Genomic DNA, 23,336 nt, shown 5'->3' with positions numbered 1-23,336 from the left:
TACACCATCATGTGTGGCATATTGGCTCACCAATGAACACACCAATTGGAGCTTAAAAAGGGCACAATCTGATCTTGTGTCTCATAGTCTTGAAACAACGAATACACTTTCTTGTTTTGACGGACAGGCCATCAACAATCAGCTTCTCTGCTTGTGCTTTTTCAACCAAGCGAGGGACATTTATCACAGGAAACATAGAATACAGCACACATGCAAGCTCGTACAGGAAACCACAAAGAGCCAGGCGTGATTGTTCTCACACACACACACACACACACACACACACACACACACACACACACACACACACACACACACACACACACACACACACACACACACACACACACACACACACACACACACACACACACACACACACACACAGTGGTGGTCATAAGTGTACATACACGTGTAAAGAACATCATGTCATGGCTGTCTTGACTTTACAATCATTTCTATTTTTTGTGATGTAGTGATTGGAGCACATACTTGTTGCTCACAAAAAAACATTCATGAAGTTTGCTTCTTTTATGAATTTATTATGGCTCTACTGAAAATGTGAGGGTCAAAAGTATACAATGTTAATATTTGGCAAATTTACCACTTTTGGTAGCCATCCACAAGCTTCTGCTGGACCACTTGACCACTAAATTGCTGCAGTTCAGCCAAATGTGTTGCTTTTCTGACATGGACTTGTTTCTTCAGCATTGTCCTTTGGGCAGGCCATTCTAACACCTTAATTCTAGCGGGATTTAGCCATTCCTTTACCCAAAAATGGGTTACTCATTAAAAAACAACCCAAAAACGGTGCATCATTTTAAAAAAAAAACAACCAGAAGTTTAGTTCAAATAATACCCTTTTAACCCAGAAAATGGGTTGGTCTTTATAAAAAAATAACTCCAAAATCTAACTAAATACTAGCAACCCATAAATTGGGTTACAAAAAAATAACCCAGCATTTTTTAGTGTGTGGGGAGGCTCTCAACCCAAATTTTAGTTTCTTCTGCTTGAATTTTTGACCACTCCTCTTGACAAAATTGGTGCAAATCAGCTAAATGTGTTGCTTTTCTGACATGGACTTGTTTCTTCAGCATTGTCCTTTGGGCAGGCCATTCTAACACCTTAATTCTAGCGGGATTTAGCCATTCCTTTACCACCTTTGACCAAAAATGGGTCACTCATTGAAAAAGAACCCAAAAACGGTGCATCATTTTGAAAAAAAACCCAGAAGTTTAGTTCAAATAATACCCTTTTAACCCAGAAAATGGGTTGGTCTTTATAAAAAAAATAACTCCAAAATCTAACTAAATACTAGCAACCCATAAATTGGGTTACAAAAAAATAACCCAGCATTTTTTAGTGTGTGAGGAGGCTCTCAACCCAAATTTTAGTTTCTTCTGCTTGAATTTTTGACCACTCCTCTTGACAAAATTGGTGCAGTTCAGCTAAACGTGTTGCTTTTCTGACATGGACTTGTTTCTTCAGCATTGTCCTTTGGGCAGGCCATTCGAACACCTTAATTCTAGCGGGATTTAGCCATCCCTTTACCCAAAAATGGGTTACTCATTAAAAAACAACCCAAAAACAGTGCATCATTTTGAAAAAAAACCCCAGAAGTTTAGTTCAAATAATACCCTTTTAACCCAGAAAATGGGTTGGTCTTTATAAAAAAAATAACTCCAAAATCTAACTAAATACTAGCAACCCATAAATTGGGTTACAAAAATTGACCCAGCATTTTTTAGTATGTGGGGAGGCTCTCCACCCAAATTTTAGTTTCTTCTGCTTGAATTTTTGACCACTCCTCTTGACAAAATCGGTGCAAATCAGCTAAACGTGTTGCTTTTCTGACATGGACTTGTTTCTTCAGCATTGTCCTTTGGGCAGGCCATTCTAACACCTTAGTTCTAGCGGGATTTAGCCATTCCTTTACCACCTTTACCCAAAAATGGGTCACTCATTGAAAAGCAACCCGAAATGGTGCATCATTTTGAAAACCCAGAAATTGAGTTCAAATAATACCCTTTTAACCCAGAAAATGGGTTGCTCTTTGAAAAACAACCCAAAAATGGTGCATCATTTTGAAAACCCAGAAATTGAGTTCAAATAATACCCTTTTAACCCAGAAAATGGGTTGCTCTTTATAAAAAAAAAAATAACTCCAAAATCTAACTAAATACTAGCAACCCATAAATTGGTTTAGAAAAAAATAACAAAATTGGTGCACTTCAGCTAAATGTGTTGCTTTTCTGACATGGACTTGTTTCTTCAGCATTGTCCTTTGGGCAGGCCATTCTAACACCTTAATTCTAGCGATATTTAGCCATTCCTTTACCACCTTTACCCAAAAATGGGTTACTCATTAAAAAACAACCCAAAAACGGTGCATCATTTTGAAAAAAAACCCAGAAGTTTAGTTCAAATAATACCCTTTTAACCCAGAAAATGGGTTGGTCTTTATTAAAAAAATAACTCCAAAATCTAACTAAATACTAGCAACCCATAAATTGGGTTACAAAAAAATAACCCAGCATTTTTTAGTGTGTGGGGAGGCTCTCAACCCAAATTTTAGTTTCTTCTGCTTGAATTTTTGACCACTCCTCTTGACAAAATCGGTGCAAATCAGCTAAACGTGTTGCTTTTCTGACATGGACTTGTTTCTTCAGCATTGTCCTTTGGGCAGGCCATTCTAACACCTTAATTCTAGCGGGATTTAGCCATTCTTTTACCACCTTTACCCAAAAATGGGTCACTCATTGAAAAGCAACCCGAAATCGTGCATCATTTTGAAAACCCAGAAATTGAGTTCAAATAATACCCTTTTAACCCAGAAAATGGGTTGCTCTTTATAAAAAAAAAAATAACTCCAAAATCTAACTAAATACTAGCAACCCATAAATTGGTTTAGAAAAAAATAACAAAATTGGTGCAGTTCAGCTAAATGTTTTGCTTTTCTGACATGGATTTGTTTCTTCAGCATTGTCCTTTGGGCAGGCCATTCTAACACCTTAATTCTAGCGGGATTTAGCCATTCCTTTACCACCTTTACCCAAAAATGGGTTACTCATTAAAAAAGAACCCAAAAACGGTGCATCATTTTGAAAAAAAAAACCAGAAGTTTAGTTCAAATAATACCCTTTTAACCCAGAAAATGGGTTGGTCTTTATAAAAAAATGACTCCAAAATGTAACTAAATACTAGCAACCCATAAATTGGTTTACAAAAAAATAACAAAATTGGTGCAGTTCAGCTAAATGTGTTGCTTTTCTGACATGGACTTGTTTCTTCAGCATTGTCCTTTGGGCAGGCCATTCTAACACCTTAATTCTAGCGGGATTTAGCCATTCCTTTACCCAAAAATGGGTTACTCATTAAAAAACAACCCAAAAACGGTGCATCATTTTGAAAAAAAACCCCAGAAGTTTAGTTCAAATAATACCATTTTAACCCAGAAAATGGGTTGGTCTTTATAAAAAAAATAACTCCAAAATGTAACTAAATACTAGCAACCCATAAATTGGGTTACAAAAATTGACCCAGCATTTTTTAGTGTGTGAGGAGGCTCTCAACCCAAATTTTAGTTTCTTCTGCTTGAAATTTTGACCACTCCTCTTGACAAAATTGGTGCAAATCAGCTAAATGTGTTGCTTTTCTGACATGGACTTGTTTCTTCAGCATTGTCCTTTGGGCAGGCCATTCTAACACCTTAATTCTAGCGTGATTTAGCCATTCCTTTACCCAAAAATGGGTTACTCATTAAAAAAGAACCCAAAAACGGTGCATCATTTTGAAAAAAAAAACCCAGAAGTTTAGTTCAAATAATACCCTTTTAACCCAGAAAATGGGTTGCTCTTTATTAAAAAAATAACTCCAAAATCTAACTAAATACTAGCAACCCATAAATTGGGTTACAAAAAAATAACCCAGCATTTTTTAGTGTGTGGGGAGGCTCTCAACCCAAATTTTAGTTTCTTCTGCTTGAATTTTTGACCACTCCTCTTGACAAAATCGGTGCAAATCAGCTAAACGTGTTGCTTTTCTGACATGGACTTGTTTCTTCAGCATTGTCCTTTGGGCAGGCCATTCTAACACCTTAATTCTAGCGGGATTTAGCCATTCTTTTACCACCTTTACCCAAAAATGGGTCACTCATTGAAAAGCAACCCGAAATCGTGCATCATTTTGAAAACCCAGAAATTGAGTTCAAATAATACCCTTTTAACCCAGAAAATGGGTTGCTCTTTATAAAAAAAAAATAACTCCAAAATCTAACTAAATACTAGCAACCCATAAATTGGTTTAGAAAAAAATAACAAAATTGGTGCAGTTCAGCTAAATGTTTTGCTTTTCTGACATGGATTTGTTTCTTCAGCATTGTCCTTTGGGCAGGCCATTCTAACACCTTAATTCTAGCGGGATTTAGCCATTCCTTTACCACCTTTACCCAAAAATGGGTTACTCATTAAAAAAGAACCCAAAAACGGTGCATCATTTTGAAAAAAAAAAACAGAAGTTTAGTTCAAATAATACCCTTTTAACCCAGAAAATGGGTTGGTCTTTATAAAAAAATGACTCCAAAATGTAACTAAATACTAGCAACCCATAAATTGGTTTACAAAAAAATAACAAAATTGGTGCAGTTCAGCTAAATGTGTTGCTTTTCTGACATGGACTTGTTTCTTCAGCATTGTCCTTTGGGCAGGCCATTCTAACACCTTAATTCTAGCGGGATTTAGCCATTCCTTTACCCAAAAATGGGTTACTCATTAAAAAACAACCCAAAAACGGTGCATCATTTTGAAAAAAAAACCCAGAAGTTTAGTTCAAATAATACCATTTTAACCCAGAAAATGGGTTGGTCTTTATAAAAAAAATAACTCCAAAATGTAACTAAATACTAGCAACCCATAAATTGGGTTACAAAAATTGACCCAGCATTTTTTAGTGTGTGAGGAGGCTCTCAACCCAAATTTTAGTTTCTTCTGCTTGAAATTTTGACCACTCCTCTTGACAAAATTGGTGCAAATCAGCTAAATGTGTTGCTTTTCTGACATGGACTTGTTACTTCAGCATTGTCCTTTGGGCAGGCCATTCTAACACCTTAATTCTAGCGTGATTTAGCCATTCCTTTACCCAAAAATGGGTTACTCATTAAAAAAGAACCCAAAAACGGTGCATCATTTTGAAAAAAAAAACCCAGAAGTTTAGTTCAAATAATACCCTTTTAACCCAGAAAATGGGTTGCTCTTTATAAAAAAAAAAATAACTCCAAAATCTAACTAAATACTAGCAACCCATAAATTGGGTTACAATAAAATAACCCAGCATTTTTTAGTATGTGAGGAGGCTCTCAACCCAAATTTTAGTTTCTTCTGCTTGAATTTTTGACCACTCCTCTTGACAAAATCGGTGCAAATCAGCTAAATGTGTTGCTTTTCTGACATGGACTTGTTTCTTCAGCATTGTCCTTTGGGCAGGCCATTCTAACACCTTAATTCTAGCGGGATTTAGCCATTCCTTTACCCAAAAATGGGTTACTCATTAAAAAACAACCCAAAAACGGTGCATCATTTTGAAAAAAAAACCCCAGAAGTTTAGTTCAAATAATACCCTTTTAACCCAGAAAATGGGTTGGTCTTTATAAAAAAAATAACTCCAAAATCTAACTAAATACTAGCAACCCATAAATTGGGTTACAAAAAAATAACCCAGCATTTTTTAGTGTGTGAGGAGGTTCTCAACCCAAATTTTAGTTTCTTCTGCTTGAATTTTTGACCACTCCTCTTGACAAAATTGGTGCAAATCAGCTAAACGTGTTGCTTTTCTGACATGGACTTGTTTCTTCAGCATTGTCCTTTGGGCAGGCCATTCTAACACCTTAATTCTAGCGGGATTTAGCCATTTCTTTACCCAAAAATGGGTTACTCATTAAAAAACAACCCAAAAACGGTGCATCATTTTGAAAAAAAAAACCAGAAGTTTAGTTCAAATAATACCCTTTTAACCCAGAAAATGGGTTGGTCTTTATAAAAAAAATAACTCCAAAATTTAACTAAATACTAGCAACCCATACATTGGGTTACAAAAAAATAACCCAGCATTTTTTAGTGTGTGGGGAGGCTCTCAACCCAAATTTTAGTTTCTTCCGCTTGAATTTTTGACCACTCCTCTTGACAAAATTGGTGCAAATCAGCTAAATGTGTTGCTTTTCTGACATGGACTTGTTTCTTCAGCATTGTCCTTTGGGCAGGCCATTCTAACACCTTAATTCTAGCGGGATTTAGCCATTCCTTTACCACCTTTACCCAAAAATGGGTCACTCATTGAAAAGCAACCCGAAATGGTGCATCATTTTGAAAACCCAGAAATTGAGTTCAAATAATACCCTTTTAACCCAGAAAATGGGTTGCTCTTTGAAAAACAACCCAAAAATGGTGCATCATTTTGAAAACCCAGAAATTGAGTTCAAATAATACCCTTTTAACCCAGAAAATGGGTTGCTCTTTATAAAAATAAAAAAAAACTCCAAAATCTAACTAAATACTAGCAACCCATAAATTGGTTTACAAAAAAATAACAAAATTGGTGCAGTTCAGCTAAATGTGTTGCTTTTCTGACATGGACTTGTTTCTTCAGCATTGTCCACACGTTTAATTAAGTCAGGACTTTGGGAAGGCCATTCTAAAACCTTCATTCTAGCCTGATTTAGCCATTCCTTTACCACTTTTGAGGTGTGTTTGGGGTCACTGTCCTGTTGGAACACCCAACAAGACCCAACCTCCGGGCTGATGACTTTAGCTTGTCCTGAGGAATTTGGAGGTAATCCTCCTTTTTCATTGTCCCATTTAAAGCAGCAGTTCCATTGTGGGAATTTTTCCAGGTCAACAAACAAGTTTGTTTTTTTGTCCTGATTAAGAGGAATTATTTGACGGTTGAAGTGGGTTGAAAAGTAGTCGCCGGAAAAAAAGGGTGGAAATAGGGCTTTGCAAAACCTGGAATTCTGGAAAATCCTGGAATTTTTTTTTTAACTTGGAAAAACGATAGTTTGAATGTCCAGGATGGTGGAATGGTTGGAATGGGTTGAAAAATGTGGAAATTGTACAAAAATGTCCCATTCATTTTGAATGGGGAAAAATGTCCCTGAAAACTGGGAATTCTTAAAAATCCGGAAAAAAAGTTTAAATTGTTGAAGGAGAGCACACAATTTTCAAAATGTTGAATATTTTGGAGTCGGAACGGTTTGAATCGGATGAAAAATTGTGGAACTTTGAAAAATGTCCCATTGATTTCAATGAGAATTTCATGGAAAATGTGTGAATTTTGGGAAAAGTGGAATTTTTTTTTTAGAAAATGTTAAAAGACTTGAATTTGGAGGTGATCCTCCTTTTTCATTGTCCCATTTAAAGCAGCAGTTCCATTGTGGGAAATTTTCCAGTTCAAAAAACAACTTTGTTTTTTTGTCCTGATTAAGAGGAATTATTTGACGGTTGAAGTGGGTTGAAAAGTAGTCGCCGGAAAAAAGGGTGGAAATAGGGCTTTGCAAAACCTGGAATTCTGTAAAATCCTGGAATTTTTTTTTTAACTTGGAAAAACGATAGTTTGAATGTCCAGGATGGTGGAATGGTTGGAATGGGTTGAAAAATGTGGAAATTGTACAAAAATGTCCCATTCATTTTGAATGAGGAAAAATGTCCCTGAAAACTGGGAATTCTTAAAAATCCGGAAAAAAAGTTTAAATTGTTGAAGGAGAGCACACAATTTTCAAAATGTTGAATATTTTGGAGTCGGAACGGTTTGAATCGGATGAAAAATTGTGGAACTTTGAAAAATGTCCCATTGATTTCAATGAGAATTTCATGGAAAATGTGTGAATTTTGGGAAAAGTGGAATTTTTTTTTTAGAAAATGTTAAAAGACTTGAATTTGGAGGTGATCCTCCTTTTTCATTGTCCCATTTAAAGCAGCAGTTCCATTGTGGGAAATTTTCCAGTTCAAAAAACAACTTTGTTTTTTTGTCCTGATTAAGAGGAATTATTTGACGGTTGAAGTGGGTTGAAAAGTAGTCGCCGGAAAAAAGGGTGGAAATAGGGCTTTGCAAAACCTGGAATTCTGGAAAATCCTGGAATTTTTTTTTTAACTTGGAAAAACGATAGTTTGAATGTCCAGGATGGTGGAATGTGTTGAAGGTGGAATGGTTGGAATAATTTGAAAAATGTGGAAATTGTACAAAAATGTCCCATTCATTTTGAATGAGGAAAAATGTCCCTGAAAACTGGGAATTCTTAAAAATCCGGAGAAAAAAATTCAAATTGTTGAAGGAGAGCACACAATTTTCAAAATGTTGAATATTTTGGAGTCGGAACGGTTTGAATCGGATGAAAAATTGTGGAACTTTGAAAAATGTCCCATTGATTTCAATGACAATTTCATGGAAAATGTGTGAATTTTGGGAAAAGTGGAAAAAATTTTTTAGAAAATGTTAAAAGACTTGAATTTGGAGCTGATCCATTGTGGGAATTTTTCCAGGTCACCAAACAAGTTTGTTTTTTTGTCCTGATTAAGAGGAATTATTTGACGGTTGAAGTGGGTTGAAAAGTAGTCGCCGGAAAAAAGGGTGGAAATAGGGCTTTGCAAAACCTGGAATTCTGGAAAATCCTGGAATTTTTTTTTAACTTGGAAAAACGATAGTTTGAATGTCCAGGATGGTGGAATGGTTGGAATGGGTTGAAAAATGTGGAAATAGTGCAACTTGGAAAAATGTCCCATTCATTTTGAATGGGGAAAAATGTCCCTGAAAACTGGGAATTCTTAAAAATCCGGAAAAAAAATTTAAATTGTTGAAGGAGAGCACACAATTTTCAAAATGTTGAATATTTTGGAGTCGGAACGGTTTGAATCGGATGAAAAATTGGGGAACTTTGAAAAATGTTCCATTGATTTCAATGGGAATTTCATGAAAATGTGTGAATTTTGGGAAAAGTGGAAATTTTTTTTTAGAAAATGTTAAAAGACTTGAATTTGGAGCTGATCCATTGTGGGAATTTTTCCAGGTCAACAAACAAGTTTGTTTTTTTGTCCTGATTAAGAGGAATTATTTGACGGTTGAAGTGGGTTGAAAAGTAGTCGCCGGAAAAAAGGGTGGAAATAGGACTTTGCAAAACCTGGAATTCTGGAAAATCCTGGAATTTTTTTTTAACTTGGAAAAACGATAGTTTGAATGTCCAGGATGGTGGAATGGTTGGAATGGGTTGAAAAATGTGGAAATAGTGCAACTTGGAAAAATGTCCCATTCATTTTGAATGGGGAAAAATGTCCCTGAAAACTGGGAATTCTTAAAAATCCGGAAAAAAAATTTAAATTGTTGAAGGAGAGCACACAATTTTCAAAATGTTGAATATTTTGGAGTCGGAACGGTTTGAATCGGATGAAAAATTGGGGAACTTTGAAAAATGTTCCATTGATTTCAATGGGAATTTCATGAAAATGTGTGAATTTTGGGAAAAGTGGAAATTTTTTTTTAGAAAATGTTAAAAGACTTGAATTTGGAGCTGATCCATTGTGGGAATTTTTCCAGGTCAACAAACAAGTTTGTTTTTTTGTCCTGATTAAGAGGAATTATTTGACAGTTGAAGTGGGTTGAAAAGTAGTCGCCGGAAAAAAAGGGTGGAAATAGGACTTTGCAAAACCTGGAATTCTGGAAAATCCTGGAATTTTTTTTAACTTGGAAAAACGATAGTTTGAATGTCCAGGATGGTGGAATGGTTGGAATGGGTTGAAAAATGTGGAAATAGTGCAACTTGGAAAAATGTCCCATTCATTTTGAATGGGGAAAAATGTCCCTGAAAACTGGGAATTCTTAAAAATCCGGAAAAAAAATTTAAATTGTTGAAGGAGAGCACACAATTTTCAAAATGTTGAATATTTTGGAGTCGGAACGGTTTGAATCGGATAAAAAATTGTGGAACTTTGAAAAATGTCCCATTGATTTCAATGAGAATTTCATGGAAAATGTGTGAATTTTGGGAAAAGTGGAATTTTTTTTTTAGAAAATGTTAAAAGACTTGAATTTGGAGCTGATCCATTGTGGGAATTTTTCCAGGTCAACAAACAAGTTTGTTTTTTGTCCTGATTAAGAGGAATTATTTGACGGTTGAAGTGGGTTGAAAAGTAGTCGCCAGAAAAAAGGGTGGAAATAGGGCTTTGCAAAACCTGGAATTCTGGAAAATCCTGGAATTTTTTTTAACTTGGAAAAACGATAGTTTGAATGTCCAGGATGGTGGAATGTGTTGAAGGTGGAATGGTTGGAATGGGTTGAAAAATGTGGAAATTGTACAAAAATGTCCCATTCATTTTGAATGAGGAAAAATGTCCCTGAAAACTGGGAATTCTTAAAAATCCGGAAAAAAAATTTAAATTGTCGAAGGAGAGCACACAATTTTCAAAATGTTGAATATTTTGGAGTCAGAACGGTTTGAATTGGATGAAAAATTGTGGAACTTTGAAAAATGTCCCATTGATTTCAATGGGAATTTCATGAAAATGTGTGAATTTTGGGAAAAGTGGGAATTTTTTTTTAGAAAATATTAAAAGACTTGAATTTGGAGCTGATCCTCCTTTTTCATTGTCCCATTTAAAGCAGCAGTTCCATTGTGGGAATTTTTCCAGTTCAACAAACAAGTTTGTTTTTTTGTCCTGATTAAGAGGAATTATTTGACGGTTGAAGTGGGTTGAAAAGTAGTCGCCGGAAAAAAGGGTGGAAATAGGACTTTGCAAAACCTGGAATTCTGGAAAATCCTGGAATTTTTTTTAACTTGGAAAAACGATAGTTTGAATGTCCAGGATGGTGGAATGGTTGGAATGGGTTGAAAAATGTGGAAATAGTGCAACTTGGAAAAATGTCCCATTCATTTTGAATGGGGGAAAATGTCCCTGAAACTGGGAATTCTTAAAAATCCGGAGAAAAAAATGTAAATTGTTGAAGGAGAGCACACAATTTTCAAAATGTTCAATATTTTGGAGTCGGAACGGTTTGAATCGGATGAAAAATTGTGGAACTTTGAAAAATGTCCCATTGATTTCAATGAGAATTTCATGAAAATGTGTGAATTTTGGGAAAAGTGGGAATTTTTTTTAGAAAATGTTAAAAGACTTGAATTTGGAGCTGATCCATTGTGGGAATTTTTCCAGGTCAACAAACAAGTTTGTTTTTTTGTCCTGATTAAGAGGAATTATTTGACGGTTGAAGTGGGTTGAAAAGTAGTCGCCGGAAAAAAGGGTGGAAATAGGGCTTTGCAAAACCTGGAATTCTGGAAAATCCTGGAATTTTTTTTAACTTGGAAAAACGATAGTTTGAATGTCCAGGATGGTGGAATGGTTGGAATGGGTTGAAAAATGTGGAAATAGTGCAACTTGGAAAAATGTCCCATTCATATTGAATGGGGAAAAATGTCCCTGAAAACTGGGAATTCTTAAAAATCCGGAAAAATGTTTAAATTGTTGAAGGAGAGCACACAATTTTCAAAATGTTGAATATTTTGGAGTCGGAACGGTTTGAATCGGATGAAAAATTGTGGAACTTTGAAAAATATCCCATTGATTTCAATGGGAATTTCATGAAAATGTGTGAATTTTGGGAAAAGTGGAAATTTTTTTTTTAGAAAATGTTAAAAGACTTGAATTTGGAGCTGATCCATTGTGGGAATTTTTCCAGGTCAACAAACAAGTTTGTTTTTTTGTCCTGATTAAGAGGAATTATTTGACGGTTGAAGTGGGTTGAAAAGTAGTCGCCGGAAAAAAGGGTGGAAATAGGACTTTGCAAAACCTGGAATTCTGGAAAATCCTGGAATTTTTTTTAACTTGGAAAAATGATAGTTTGAATGTCCAGGATGGTGGAATGGTTGGAATGGGTTGAAAAATGTGGAAATAGTGCAACTTGAAAAAATGTCCCATTCATTTTGAATGGGGAAAAATGTCCCTGAAAACTGGGAATTCTTAAAAATCCGGGAAAAAAATCTAAATTGTTGAAGGAGAGCACACAATTTTCAAAATGTTGAATATTTTGGAGTCGGAACGGTTTGAATCGGATGAAAAATTGTGGAACTTTGAAAAATGTCCCATTGATTTCAATGAGAATTTCATGAAAATGTGTGAATTTTGGGAAAAGTGGAAATTTTTTTTTAGAAAATGTTAAAAGACTTGAATTTGGAGCTGATCCGTTGTGGGAATTTTTCCAGGTCAACAAACAAGTTTGTTTTTTTGTCCTGATTAAGAGGAATTATTTGACGGTTGAAGTGGGTTGAAAAGTAGTCGCCGGAAAAAAGGGTGGAAATAGGGCTTTGCAAAACCTGGAATTCTGGAAAATCCTGGAATTTTTTTTTAACTTGGAAAAACGATAGTTTGAATGTCCAGGATGGTGGAATGTGTTGAAGGTGGAATGGTTGGAATGGGTTGAAAAATGTGGAAATTGTACAAAAATGTCCCATTCATTTTGAATGGGGAAAAATGTCCCTGAAAACTGGGAATTCTTAAAAGTCCGGAAAAAAAATTTAAATTGTTGAAGGAGAGCACACAATTTTCAAAATGTTGAATATTTTGGAGTCGGAACGGTTTGAATCGGATGAAAAATTGTGGAACTTTGAAAAATGTCCCATTGATTTCAATGAGAATTTCATGAAAATGTGTGAATTTTGGGAAAAGTGGAAATTTTTTTTTAGAAAATGTTAAAAGACTTGAATTTGGAGCTGATCCGTTGTGGGAATTTTTCCAGGTCAACAAACAAGTTTGTTTTTTTGTCCTGATTAAGAGGAATTATTTGACGGTTGAAGTGGGTTGAAAAGTAGTCGCCGGAAAAAAGGGTGGAAATAGGGCTTTGCAAAACCTGGAATTCTGGAAAATCCTGGAATTTTTTTTTAACTTGGAAAAACGATAGTTTGAATGTCCAGGATGGTGGAATGTGTTGAAGGTGGAATGGTTGGAATGGGTTGAAAAATGTGGAAATTGTACAAAAATGTCCCATTCATTTTGAATGGGGAAAAATGTCCCTGAAAACTGGGAATTCTTAAAAGTCCGGAAAAAAAATTTAAATTGTTGAAGGAGAGCACACAATTTTCAAAATGTTGAATATTTTGGAGTCGGAACGGTTTGAATCGGATGAAAAATTGTGGAACTTTGAAAAATGTCCCATTGATTTCAATGAGAATTTCATGAAAATGTGTGAATTTTGGGAAAAGTGGGAATTTTTTTTAGAAAATGTTAAAAGACTTGAATTTGGAGCTGATCCATTGTGGGAATTTTTCCAGGTCAACAAACAAGTTTGTTTTTTTGTCCTGATTAAGAGGAATTATTTGACGGTTGAAGTGGGTTGAAAAGTAGTCGCCGGAAAAAAGGGTGGAAATAGGGCTTTGCAAAACCTGGAATTCTGGAAAATCCTGGAATTTTTTTTAACTTGGAAAAATGATAGTTTGAATGTCCAGGATGTTGGAATGTGTTGAAGGTGGTTGGAATGGGTTGAAAAATGTGGAAATTGTACAAAAATGTCCCATTCATTTTGAATGAGGAAAAATGTCCCTGAAAACTGGGAATTCTTAAAAATCCGGGAAAAAAATGTAAATTGTTGAAGGAGAGCACACAATTTTCAAAATGTTGAATATTTTGGAGTCGGAACGGTTTGAATCGGATGAAAAATTGTGGAACTTTGAAAAATGTCCCATTGATTTCAATGGGAATTTCATGAAAATGTGTGAATTTTGGGAAAAGTGGACATTTTTTTTAGAAAATGTTAAAAGACTTGAATTTGGAGCTGATCCATTGTGGGAATTTTTCCAGGTCAACAAACAAGTTTGTTTTTTTGTCCTGATTAAGAGGAATTATTTGACGGTTGAAGTGGGTTGAAAAGTAGTCGCCGGAAAAAAAGGGTGGAAATAGGACTTTGCAAAACCTGGAATTCTGGAAAATCCTGGAATTTTTTTTAACTCGGAAAAACGATAGTTTGAATGTCCAGGATGGTGGAATGGTTGGAATGGGTTGAAAAATGTGGAAATTGTACAAAAATGTCCCATTCATTTTGAATGGGGAAAAATGTCCCTGAAAACTGGGAATTCTTAAAAATCCGGAAAAAAAATGTAAATTGTTGAAGGAGAGCACACAATTTTCAAAATGTTGAATATTTTGGAGTCGGAACGGTTTGAATCGGATGAAAAATTGTGGAACTTTGAAAAATGTTCCATTGATTTCAATGAGAATTTCATGAAAATGTGTGAATTTTGGGAAAAGTGGAACATTTTTTTTAGAAAATGTTAAAAGACTTGAATTTGGAGCTGATCCTCCTTTTTCATTGTCCCATTTAAAGCAGCAGTTCCATTGGCAGCAAAACAGGCCCAGAGCAAAATACTACCACCACCATGCTTGACGGTACGCATGGTGTTCCTGGGATTAAAAGCCTCACCTTTTCCTCCTCCAAACATATTGCTGGGTATTGTGGGCAAACAGCTCCATTTTTGTTTCATCTGACCACAGAACTTTCCTCCAGAAGGTCTTATCTTTGTCCATGTGATGTCAGATGGAACAAAAATGGAGCTGTTTGGCCACAACACCCAGCAATATGTTTGGAGGAGAAAAGGTGAGGCCTTTAATCCCAGATAATACATTGTGGGAAACTCAAGACAGCCATGACATTATGTTCTTTACAAGTGTATGTAAACTTTTGACCACGTCTGTACACACACATATATATATATATACACACGCACACAAACACTGAGAGAAGAAAGTAGAGAGGAATCTAACCTTACCTTCATGATATAAGACATCCTCTACACACACGGAGTGGAGAAAGAGAAGAAAAAGTGCATGAAAATATTTGTCAGGAGAAGCATGTGATGAAGATGTAGACATTATCACACACTAGCAACACCCTGCATGACTTGTGTGGTGGGGGGGAAGAGCAATGCATTGTGGGATTAGAAAATAATGACTTTTGTGCGCTGCTTATAAAATAATGTTGGCTCGGAGTCATGCGAGTGGTTACATGCACATGCCAGAAGGATTCAGTGTCTCCGAATGCAAAAAGAGGAGCCAAATGTAAGATTTTCCCAGGAAAATGAGAAAGGAAAATACAATGAATGATACAGTGTGTCTTTCAGCGCGGTATCATTTCATTTATTTACTCAACGGCAGAGAGTAGCAGGCATCTATTAAGGTAAAGGCATTTATTTTGTATCTATTTTTTCATATGAATAAAACTAATTAAAATAATTACATTAAATGCATTAATACATAATAATCATAATTATAATATATTTGTATATTATTATTAAAAAATATATATTTAAAAAAAACATTTAACTCAAATTTTTCTTACAATATTCTATATGTCTATATATTTAAAAAATATAATAATATTCTACAATGTTAAATAAATACATTTGCTCACAAGACGGATACAAAAATGTAATCTATCCATCCACCCGTTTGTTAACCCTAACCCTTTACATCGTAACACAGAGACAACCCCCCCTCCTTTACATCGTAACACAGAGACAACCCCCCCTCCTTTACATCGTAACACAGAGACAACCACCCCTCCCTTACATCGTAACACAGAGACAACCACCCCTCCTTTACATCGTAACACAGAGACAACCACCCCTCCTTTACATCGTAACAGAGACAACCACCCCTCCTTTACGTCGTAACAGAGACAACCACCCCTCCTTTGCATCGTAACACAGAGACAACCACCCTCCTTTACATCGTAACACAGAGAAAACCCCCCCTCCTTTACATCGTAACACAGAGACAACCACCCCTCCTTTACATCGTAACACAGAGACAACCCCCCCTCCTTTACATCGTAACACAGAGACAACCCCACCTCCTTTACATCGTAACACAGAGACAACCACCCCTCCCTTACATCGTAACACAGAGACAACCACCCCTCCTTTACATCGTAACACAGAGACAACCACCCCTCCCTTACATCGTAACACAGAGACAACCACCCCTCCTTTACATCGTAACACAGAGACCACCACCCCTCCTTTACATCGTAACACAGAGACAACCACCCCTCCTTTACATCGTAACAGAGACAACCACCCCTCCTTTACATCGTAACAGAGACAACCACCCCTCCTTTGCATCGTAACACAGAGACAACCACCCTCCTTTACATCGTAACACAGAGACAACCCCCCCTCCTTTACATCGTAACACAGAGACAACCCCCCCTCCTTTACATCGTAACACAGAGACAACCACCCCTCCTTTACATCGTAACACAGAGACAACCCCCCCTCCTTTACATCGTAACACAGAGACAACCACCCCTCCTTTACATCGTAACACAGAGACAACCCCCCCTCCTTTACATCGTAACACAGAGACAACCACCCCCCCTTTACATCGTAACACAGAGACAACCACCCCTCCTTTACATCGTAACACAGAGACAACCCCCCCTCCTTTACATCGTAACACAGAGACAACCACCCCCCCTTTACATCGTAACACAGAGACAACCCCCCCTCCTTTACATCGTAACACAGAGACAACCACCCCTCCTTTACATCGTAACACAGAGACAACCACCCCTCCTTTACATCGTAACACAGAGACAACCACCCCTCCTTTACATCGTAACACAGAGACAACCACCCCTCCTTTACATCGTAACACAGAGACAACCACCCCTCCTTTACATCGTAACACAGAGACAACCACCCCTCCTTTACATCGTAACACAGAGACAACCACCCCTCCTTTACATCGTAACACAGAGACCACCACCCCTCCTTTACATCGTAACACAGAGACCACCACCCCTCCTTTACATCGTAACACAGAGACAACCCCCCCTCCTTTACATCGTAACACAGAGACAACCACCCCTCCTTTACATCGTAACACAGAGACCACCACCCCTCCTTTACATCGTAACACAGAGACAACCACCCCTCCTTTACGTCGTAACACAGAGACAACCCCCCCTCCTTTACATCGTAACACAGAGACAACCACCCCTCCTTTACATCGTAACACAGAGACAACCACCCCTCCTTTACATCGTAACACAGAGACAACCACCCCTCCTTTACATCGTAACACAGAGACAACCACCCCTCCTTTACATCGTAACACAGAGACAACCCCCCCTCCTTTACATGTGTACCTAATGATGTGGCTGTATATTCTGTGTAATAAAGTTTTGAGGACTTTGACCAAGGTAACACATGTGTAACTAGTTAATAGTAACCTTGGTAACGCATGTACAACTAGTTAATAGTAACCTTGGTAACAAATACATAACTAGTTAATAGTAACCTTGGTCACATACATAACTAGTTAATAATAACATTGGTAACACATGTATAACTAGTTAATAGTAACCTTGGTAATGCATGTACAACTAGTTAATAGTAACCTTGGTAACAAATACATAACTAGTTAATAGTAACATTGGTAATACATATATAACTAGTTAATAGTAACATTGGTAACACATGTATAACTAGTTAATAGTAATATTGGTAACACATGAATAACTAGTTAATGGTAACCTTGGTAACACATGTATAACTAGTTAATAGTAACCCTGGTAACATGTGTATAACTAGTTAATAGCAACCTTGGCAACACATGTATAACTAGTTAATGGTATCCTTGTTAACATGTGCATAATCAGTTAATAGTAGCCTTGGTAACACATGCATAACTGGTTAATAGTAACTTTGGTAACATGTATAACTAGTTAATAGTAACCTTGGTAACATGTATAACTAGTTATTAGTAACCTTGGTAGCACATGTATAACTAGTTAATAGTAACCTTGGTAACACATGTATAACTAGTTATTAGTAACCTTGGTAACACATGTATAACTAGTTAATAGTAACCTTGGTAACAGATGTATAACTAGTTATTAGTAACTTTGGTAACACATGAATAAATAGTTAATAGTAACCTTGGTAACACATGCATAACTAGTTAACAAAATATTGGTAACACATGTATAACTAGTTAATAGTAACCTTGGTAAAACATGTATAACTAGTTAATAGTAACCTTGGTAACACATATATAATTACTTATTAGTAACCTTGGTAACACATGTATAGATAGTTAATAGTAACCTTGGTAACACATGCATAACTAGTTAATACAATTTTGGTAACATGTATAACTAGTTAATAGTAACCTTGGTAACAAATGTATAACTAGTTATTAGTAACATTGGTAACACATGTATAACTAGTTATTAGTAACCTTGGTAACACATGTATAAATAGTTAATAGTAACCTTGGTAACACATGCATAACTAGTTAATACAATCTTTGTAACACATGTATAACTAGTTAATAGTAACCTTGGTAACACATGTGTAACTAGTTAATAGTAACATTGGTAACAAATGCATAACTAGTTATTAGTAACCTTGGTAACACATTTATAACTAGTTAATAGTAACCTTGGTAACACATGTATAGCTAGTTAATAGTAACCTTGGTAACATATGTATAACTAGTTATTAGTAACCTTGGTAACACATGTATAAATAGTTAATAGTAACCTTGGTAACACATGCATAACTAGTTAATACAATCTTTGTAACACATGTATAACTAGTTAATAGTAACCTTGGTAACACGTATAAATAGTTAATAGTAACCTTGGTAACACATGCATAACTAGTTAATAAAATATTGGTAACACATTTATAACTAGTTAATAGTAACCTTGGTAAAACATGTATAACTAGTTAATAGTAACCTTGGTAACGCATGTATAACTAGTTAATAGTAACATTGGTAACAAATACATAACTAGTTAATAGTAACATTGGTAATACATATATAACTAGTTAATAGTAACCTTGGTAACACATGTATAACTAGTTAATAGTAACCTTTGTAACACATGTATAACTAGTTAATAGTAACCTTGGTAACACATGCATAACTAGTTATTAGCAACCTTGGTAACAAATGTATAACTAGTTAATAGTAACCTTGGTAACACATGTGTAACTAGTTAATAGTAACCTTGGTAACACATGCATAAGTAATTATTAGCAACATTGGTAACAAATGTATAACTAGCTATTAGTAACCTTGGTAACACATGCATAACTAGTTAATAGTAACCTTGGTAACACATGTGTAACTAGTTAATAGTAACCTTGGTAACAAATGCATGACTAGTTATTAGTAACCTTGGTAACACATGTATAACTATTTGCTATTAACCTTCGTAACACATGTATAACCAGTTAATAGTAACCTTGGTAACACATGTGTAACTAATAGTAACCTTAGTAACACAAGTGTAACTAATAGTAACCTTGGTAACACATGTATAACTAGTTAATAGCAACCTAGGTAACAACAACAGTTGACTCCTTGAAGGGACTAACCTCTTTGTAGCCCAGGGCCGCGGAGGCCTTAAGGGGCGGCGCTGGGCGCAGGCAGCTGAGCGACCAGGGCTTGCTGGTTTTGGGCGGTTCCAGGGGCCCACGGCTGGTGCCGCTGAAGCTGCCGAGGTGTGACAAGTGGGTGGGGGCGCCCACCATGCTCAGTGACTTGCTCTCCACGCTCTGCACCAAGAAAACGAGTCGGTGATAACGTCTTCACCTCCGTGTGGGCCGGGCGGTGCACTTTGTGGTGGTCTCACCTTCAAGATGGTGCCTGCGGGGCTGCCTCCTTTACTAAACGGCTGCAGGTGATCCAGCCACTCCTGCAGCTCGCCCGCGCTGCTGCAGAAGACGGTGACACGCTCCGTCGCGCTTCCTGCGCCACACAAACACACGTCACGTCACGCCACGCCACGTCACGTGATGGTGAGGAGAGACTGGTATGGGCACACACACCTGTGATGTCGAAGGCAAAGTGTGCACCGTCGGCGTCCTCCGCATGCCTCGTCACCGTGGTGCCCGTCAACGCCAGCCTTCCCTAAACCAAAGATGGACGCCATCATTGTTTACTTCATGGGTGCCATCATGTGCATGGCGAGCTAGCGGTGGATGGTGGAGGGTGTGTCACTCCACCGCCAGCCAGGCATTAAAGAAATAGACCCAAAAATGATGGATCATCAATCTTCACCAAGACGTGACCTTCTTCATTTTTGATATACATGTTACAGGTTTATTATTGAATGTATGAAATGTGATGAATATTTAATTGACCACAATGGAAACAAACCTTTTGGCTTTTTGTGACATCCATTTGCCTTTTTAAAGCGTTACATGGATTACATTCTTTAACATGTCAATAAACTTCTCAATCAATCAATCAAACCTGCTGTCAAAACTTTAAAGACCGAGCGCACAGATCCTGTCTTCACAATAAAAGCGCTGCTTCATCCTGCCTGCGCTAACAAAATAAGAGTCTCAGAAGGCGAGCGCACACGAGCTAGCAAGCTAGGGAGTTTGCCGCCAATGTATTTCTTGTAAAGTGCATAAAAATGAGTATGGAAGATGGACACTTTCATGTGGTATTGGACAGAAAGGAGGACTTTTTTTTCCCTCTATTTGAAAATGTGGATGTTATCATCACTACTGTCTGATTCCAATCAATGCAAGTTTTTTGTGTTTTATTTAATTTTGTGTTTTATTTTATTTTTTTATTTTTTATTTTATTTTGTTTTTCTCCTCCATTGGAAAATGTGGATTTTATCATCACTACTGTCTGATTCCAATCAATGCAAGTTTTTTGTGTTTTATTTTATTTTATTTTGTGTTTTATTTTTTTTAATTTATTTATTTTTATTTTATTTTGTGTTTTTCTCCTCCATTTGAAAATGTGGAGGTTATCATCACTACTGTCTGATTCCAATCAATGCAAGTTATTTGTGTTTTATTTTACTTTATTTTGTGCTTTATTATTATTATTTATTTATTTTTTTAAATTTTATTTTGTGTTTTTCTCCTCCATTTGAAAATGTGGATTTTATCATCACTATTGTCTGATTCCAATCAACGCAAGTTTTTTGTGTTTTATTTTATTGTATTTTGTGTTTTATTTTTATTTATTTATTTATTTTTATTTTATTTTGTGTTTTTCTCCTCTATTTGAAAATGTGGACGTTATCATCACTACTGTCTGATTCCAATCAATGCAAGTTATTTGTGTTTTATTTTATTTTGTGTTTTATTTTATTTATTTATTTTTTATTTTTATTTTGTGTTTTTCTCCTCCATTTGAAAATGTGGACATTATCATCACTACTGTCTGACTCCACAATGCAAGTTTTTGGTGTTTTATTTTATTTTATTTTGTGTTTTAAGTTTATTTATTTATTTTTTTATATTTATTCGATTTTGTGTTTTCCTCTATTTGAAAATGTGGAAGTTATCATCACAACTGTCTGATTCCAACCAACGCAAGTTTTTTGTGTTTTATTTTATTTTATTTTGTGTTTTATTTTTATTTATTTATTTATTTTTATTTTGTTTTTCTCCTCCATTTGAAAATGCGGATGTTATCATCACTACTGTCTGATTCCAATCAATGCAAGTTTTTTGTGTTTTATTTTATTTTATTTTGTTTTATTTTTATTTATTTATTTATTTGTATTTTATTTTGTGTTTTTCTCCTCCATTTGAAAATGTGGAGGTTATCATCACTACTGTCTGATTCCAATCAATGCAAGTTATTTGTGTTTTATTTTACTTTATTTTGTGCTTTATTATTATTATTTATTTATTTTTATTTATTTTATTTTGTGTTTTTCTCCTCCATTTGAAAATGTGGATTTTATCATCACTACTGTCTGATTCCAATCAACGCAAGTTTTTTGTGTTTTATTTTATTGTATTTTGTGCTTTATTTTTATTTATTTATTTATTTTTATTTTATTTTGTGTTTTTCTCCTCTATTTGAAAATGTGGAAGTTATCATCACTACTGTCTGATTCCAATCAATGCAAGTTATTTGTGTTTTATTTTATTTTGTGTTTTATTTTATTTATTTATTTATTTTTTTAATTTTGTGTTTTTCTCCTCCATTTGAAAATGTGGACATTATCATCACTAGTGTCTGATTCCACAATGCACGTTTTTTGTGTTTTATTTTATTTTATTTTGTGTTTTAAGTTTATTTATTTATTTAATTTTTTTTATTTATTTATTCGATTTTGTGTTTTTGTCCATTTTAAAATGTGGAAGTTATCATCACTACTGTCTGATTCCAATCAATGCAAGTTTTTTGTGTTTTATTTAATTTTGTGTTTTATTTTATTTTTTTTATTTTTTATTTTATTTTGTTTTTCTCCTCCATTGGAAAATGTGGATTTTATCATCACTACTGTCTGATTCCAATCAATGCAAGTTTTTTGTGTTTTATTTTATTTTATTTTGTGTTTTATTTTTTTTAATTTATTTATTTTTATTTTATTTTGTGTTTTTCTCCTCCATTTGAAAATGTGGAGGTTATCATCACTACTGTCTGATTCCAATCAATGCAAGTTATTTGTGTTTTATTTTACTTTATTTTGTGCTTTATTATTATTATTTATTTATTTTTTTAAATTTTATTTTGTGTTTTTCTCCTCCATTTGAAAATGTGGATTTTATCATCACTATTGTCTGATTCCAATCAACGCAAGTTTTTTGTGTTTTATTTTATTGTATTTTGTGTTTTATTTTTATTTATTTATTTATTTTTATTTTATTTTGTGTTTTTCTCCTCTATTTGAAAATGTGGACGTTATCATCACTACTGTCTGATTCCAATCAATGCAAGTTATTTGTGTTTTATTTTATTTTGTGTTTTATTTTATTTATTTATTTTTTATTTTTATTTTGTGTTTTTCTCCTCCATTTGAAAATGTGGACATTATCATCACTACTGTCTGACTCCACAATGCAAGTTTTTGGTGTTTTATTTTATTTTATTTTGTGTTTTAAGTTTATTTATTTATTTTTTTATATTTATTCGATTTTGTGTTTTCCTCTATTTGAAAATGTGGAAGTTATCATCACTACTGTCTGATTCCAACCAACGCAAGTTTTTTGTGTTTTATTTTATTTTATTTTGTGTTTTATTTTTATTTATTTATTTATTTTTATTTTGTTTTTCTCCTCCATTTGAAAATGCGGATGTTATCATCACTACTGTCTGATTCCAATCAATGGAAGTTTTTTGTGTTTTATTTTATTTTATTTTGTTTTATTTTTATTTATTTATTTATTTGTATTTTATTTTGTGTTTTTCTCCTCCATTTGAAAATGTGGAGGTTATCATCACTACTGTCTGATTCCAATCAATGCAAGTTATTTGTGTTTTATTTTACTTTATTTTGTGCTTTATTATTATTATTTATTTATTTTTATTTATTT

The 23,336-nt window shown here is 34.9% G+C and overlaps 1 protein-coding gene across 2 annotated transcripts in view; it reads right to left on the bottom strand.

Annotated features, from left to right (window-relative positions):
- LOC133648161 (rho guanine nucleotide exchange factor 6-like) overlaps window positions 1-23,336 on the bottom strand; it is a 119,238-nt gene that overhangs the window by 13,274 nt on the left and 82,628 nt on the right. For both annotated transcript variants that reach the window (XM_062043943.1, XM_062043944.1), the window contains exons 14-17: window positions 19,869-19,950; window positions 19,673-19,788; window positions 19,416-19,595; window positions 14,793-14,813 (exon numbers count right to left, since the gene is read on the bottom strand). In XM_062043943.1, the coding sequence (XP_061899927.1) occupies window positions 14,793-14,813; window positions 19,416-19,595; window positions 19,673-19,788; window positions 19,869-19,950 (399 nt within the window). The remainder of the gene's footprint in view (window positions 1-14,792; window positions 14,814-19,415; window positions 19,596-19,672; window positions 19,789-19,868; window positions 19,951-23,336) is intronic.

This window comes from Entelurus aequoreus, linkage group LG04, assembly GCF_033978785.1.
Source record: "Entelurus aequoreus isolate RoL-2023_Sb linkage group LG04, RoL_Eaeq_v1.1, whole genome shotgun sequence".
Taxonomy (NCBI): domain Eukaryota; kingdom Metazoa; phylum Chordata; class Actinopteri; order Syngnathiformes; family Syngnathidae; genus Entelurus; species Entelurus aequoreus.
Note: the sequence above shows the minus strand (reverse complement) of the source record. Positions and strands in the feature narration are given on the sequence as shown.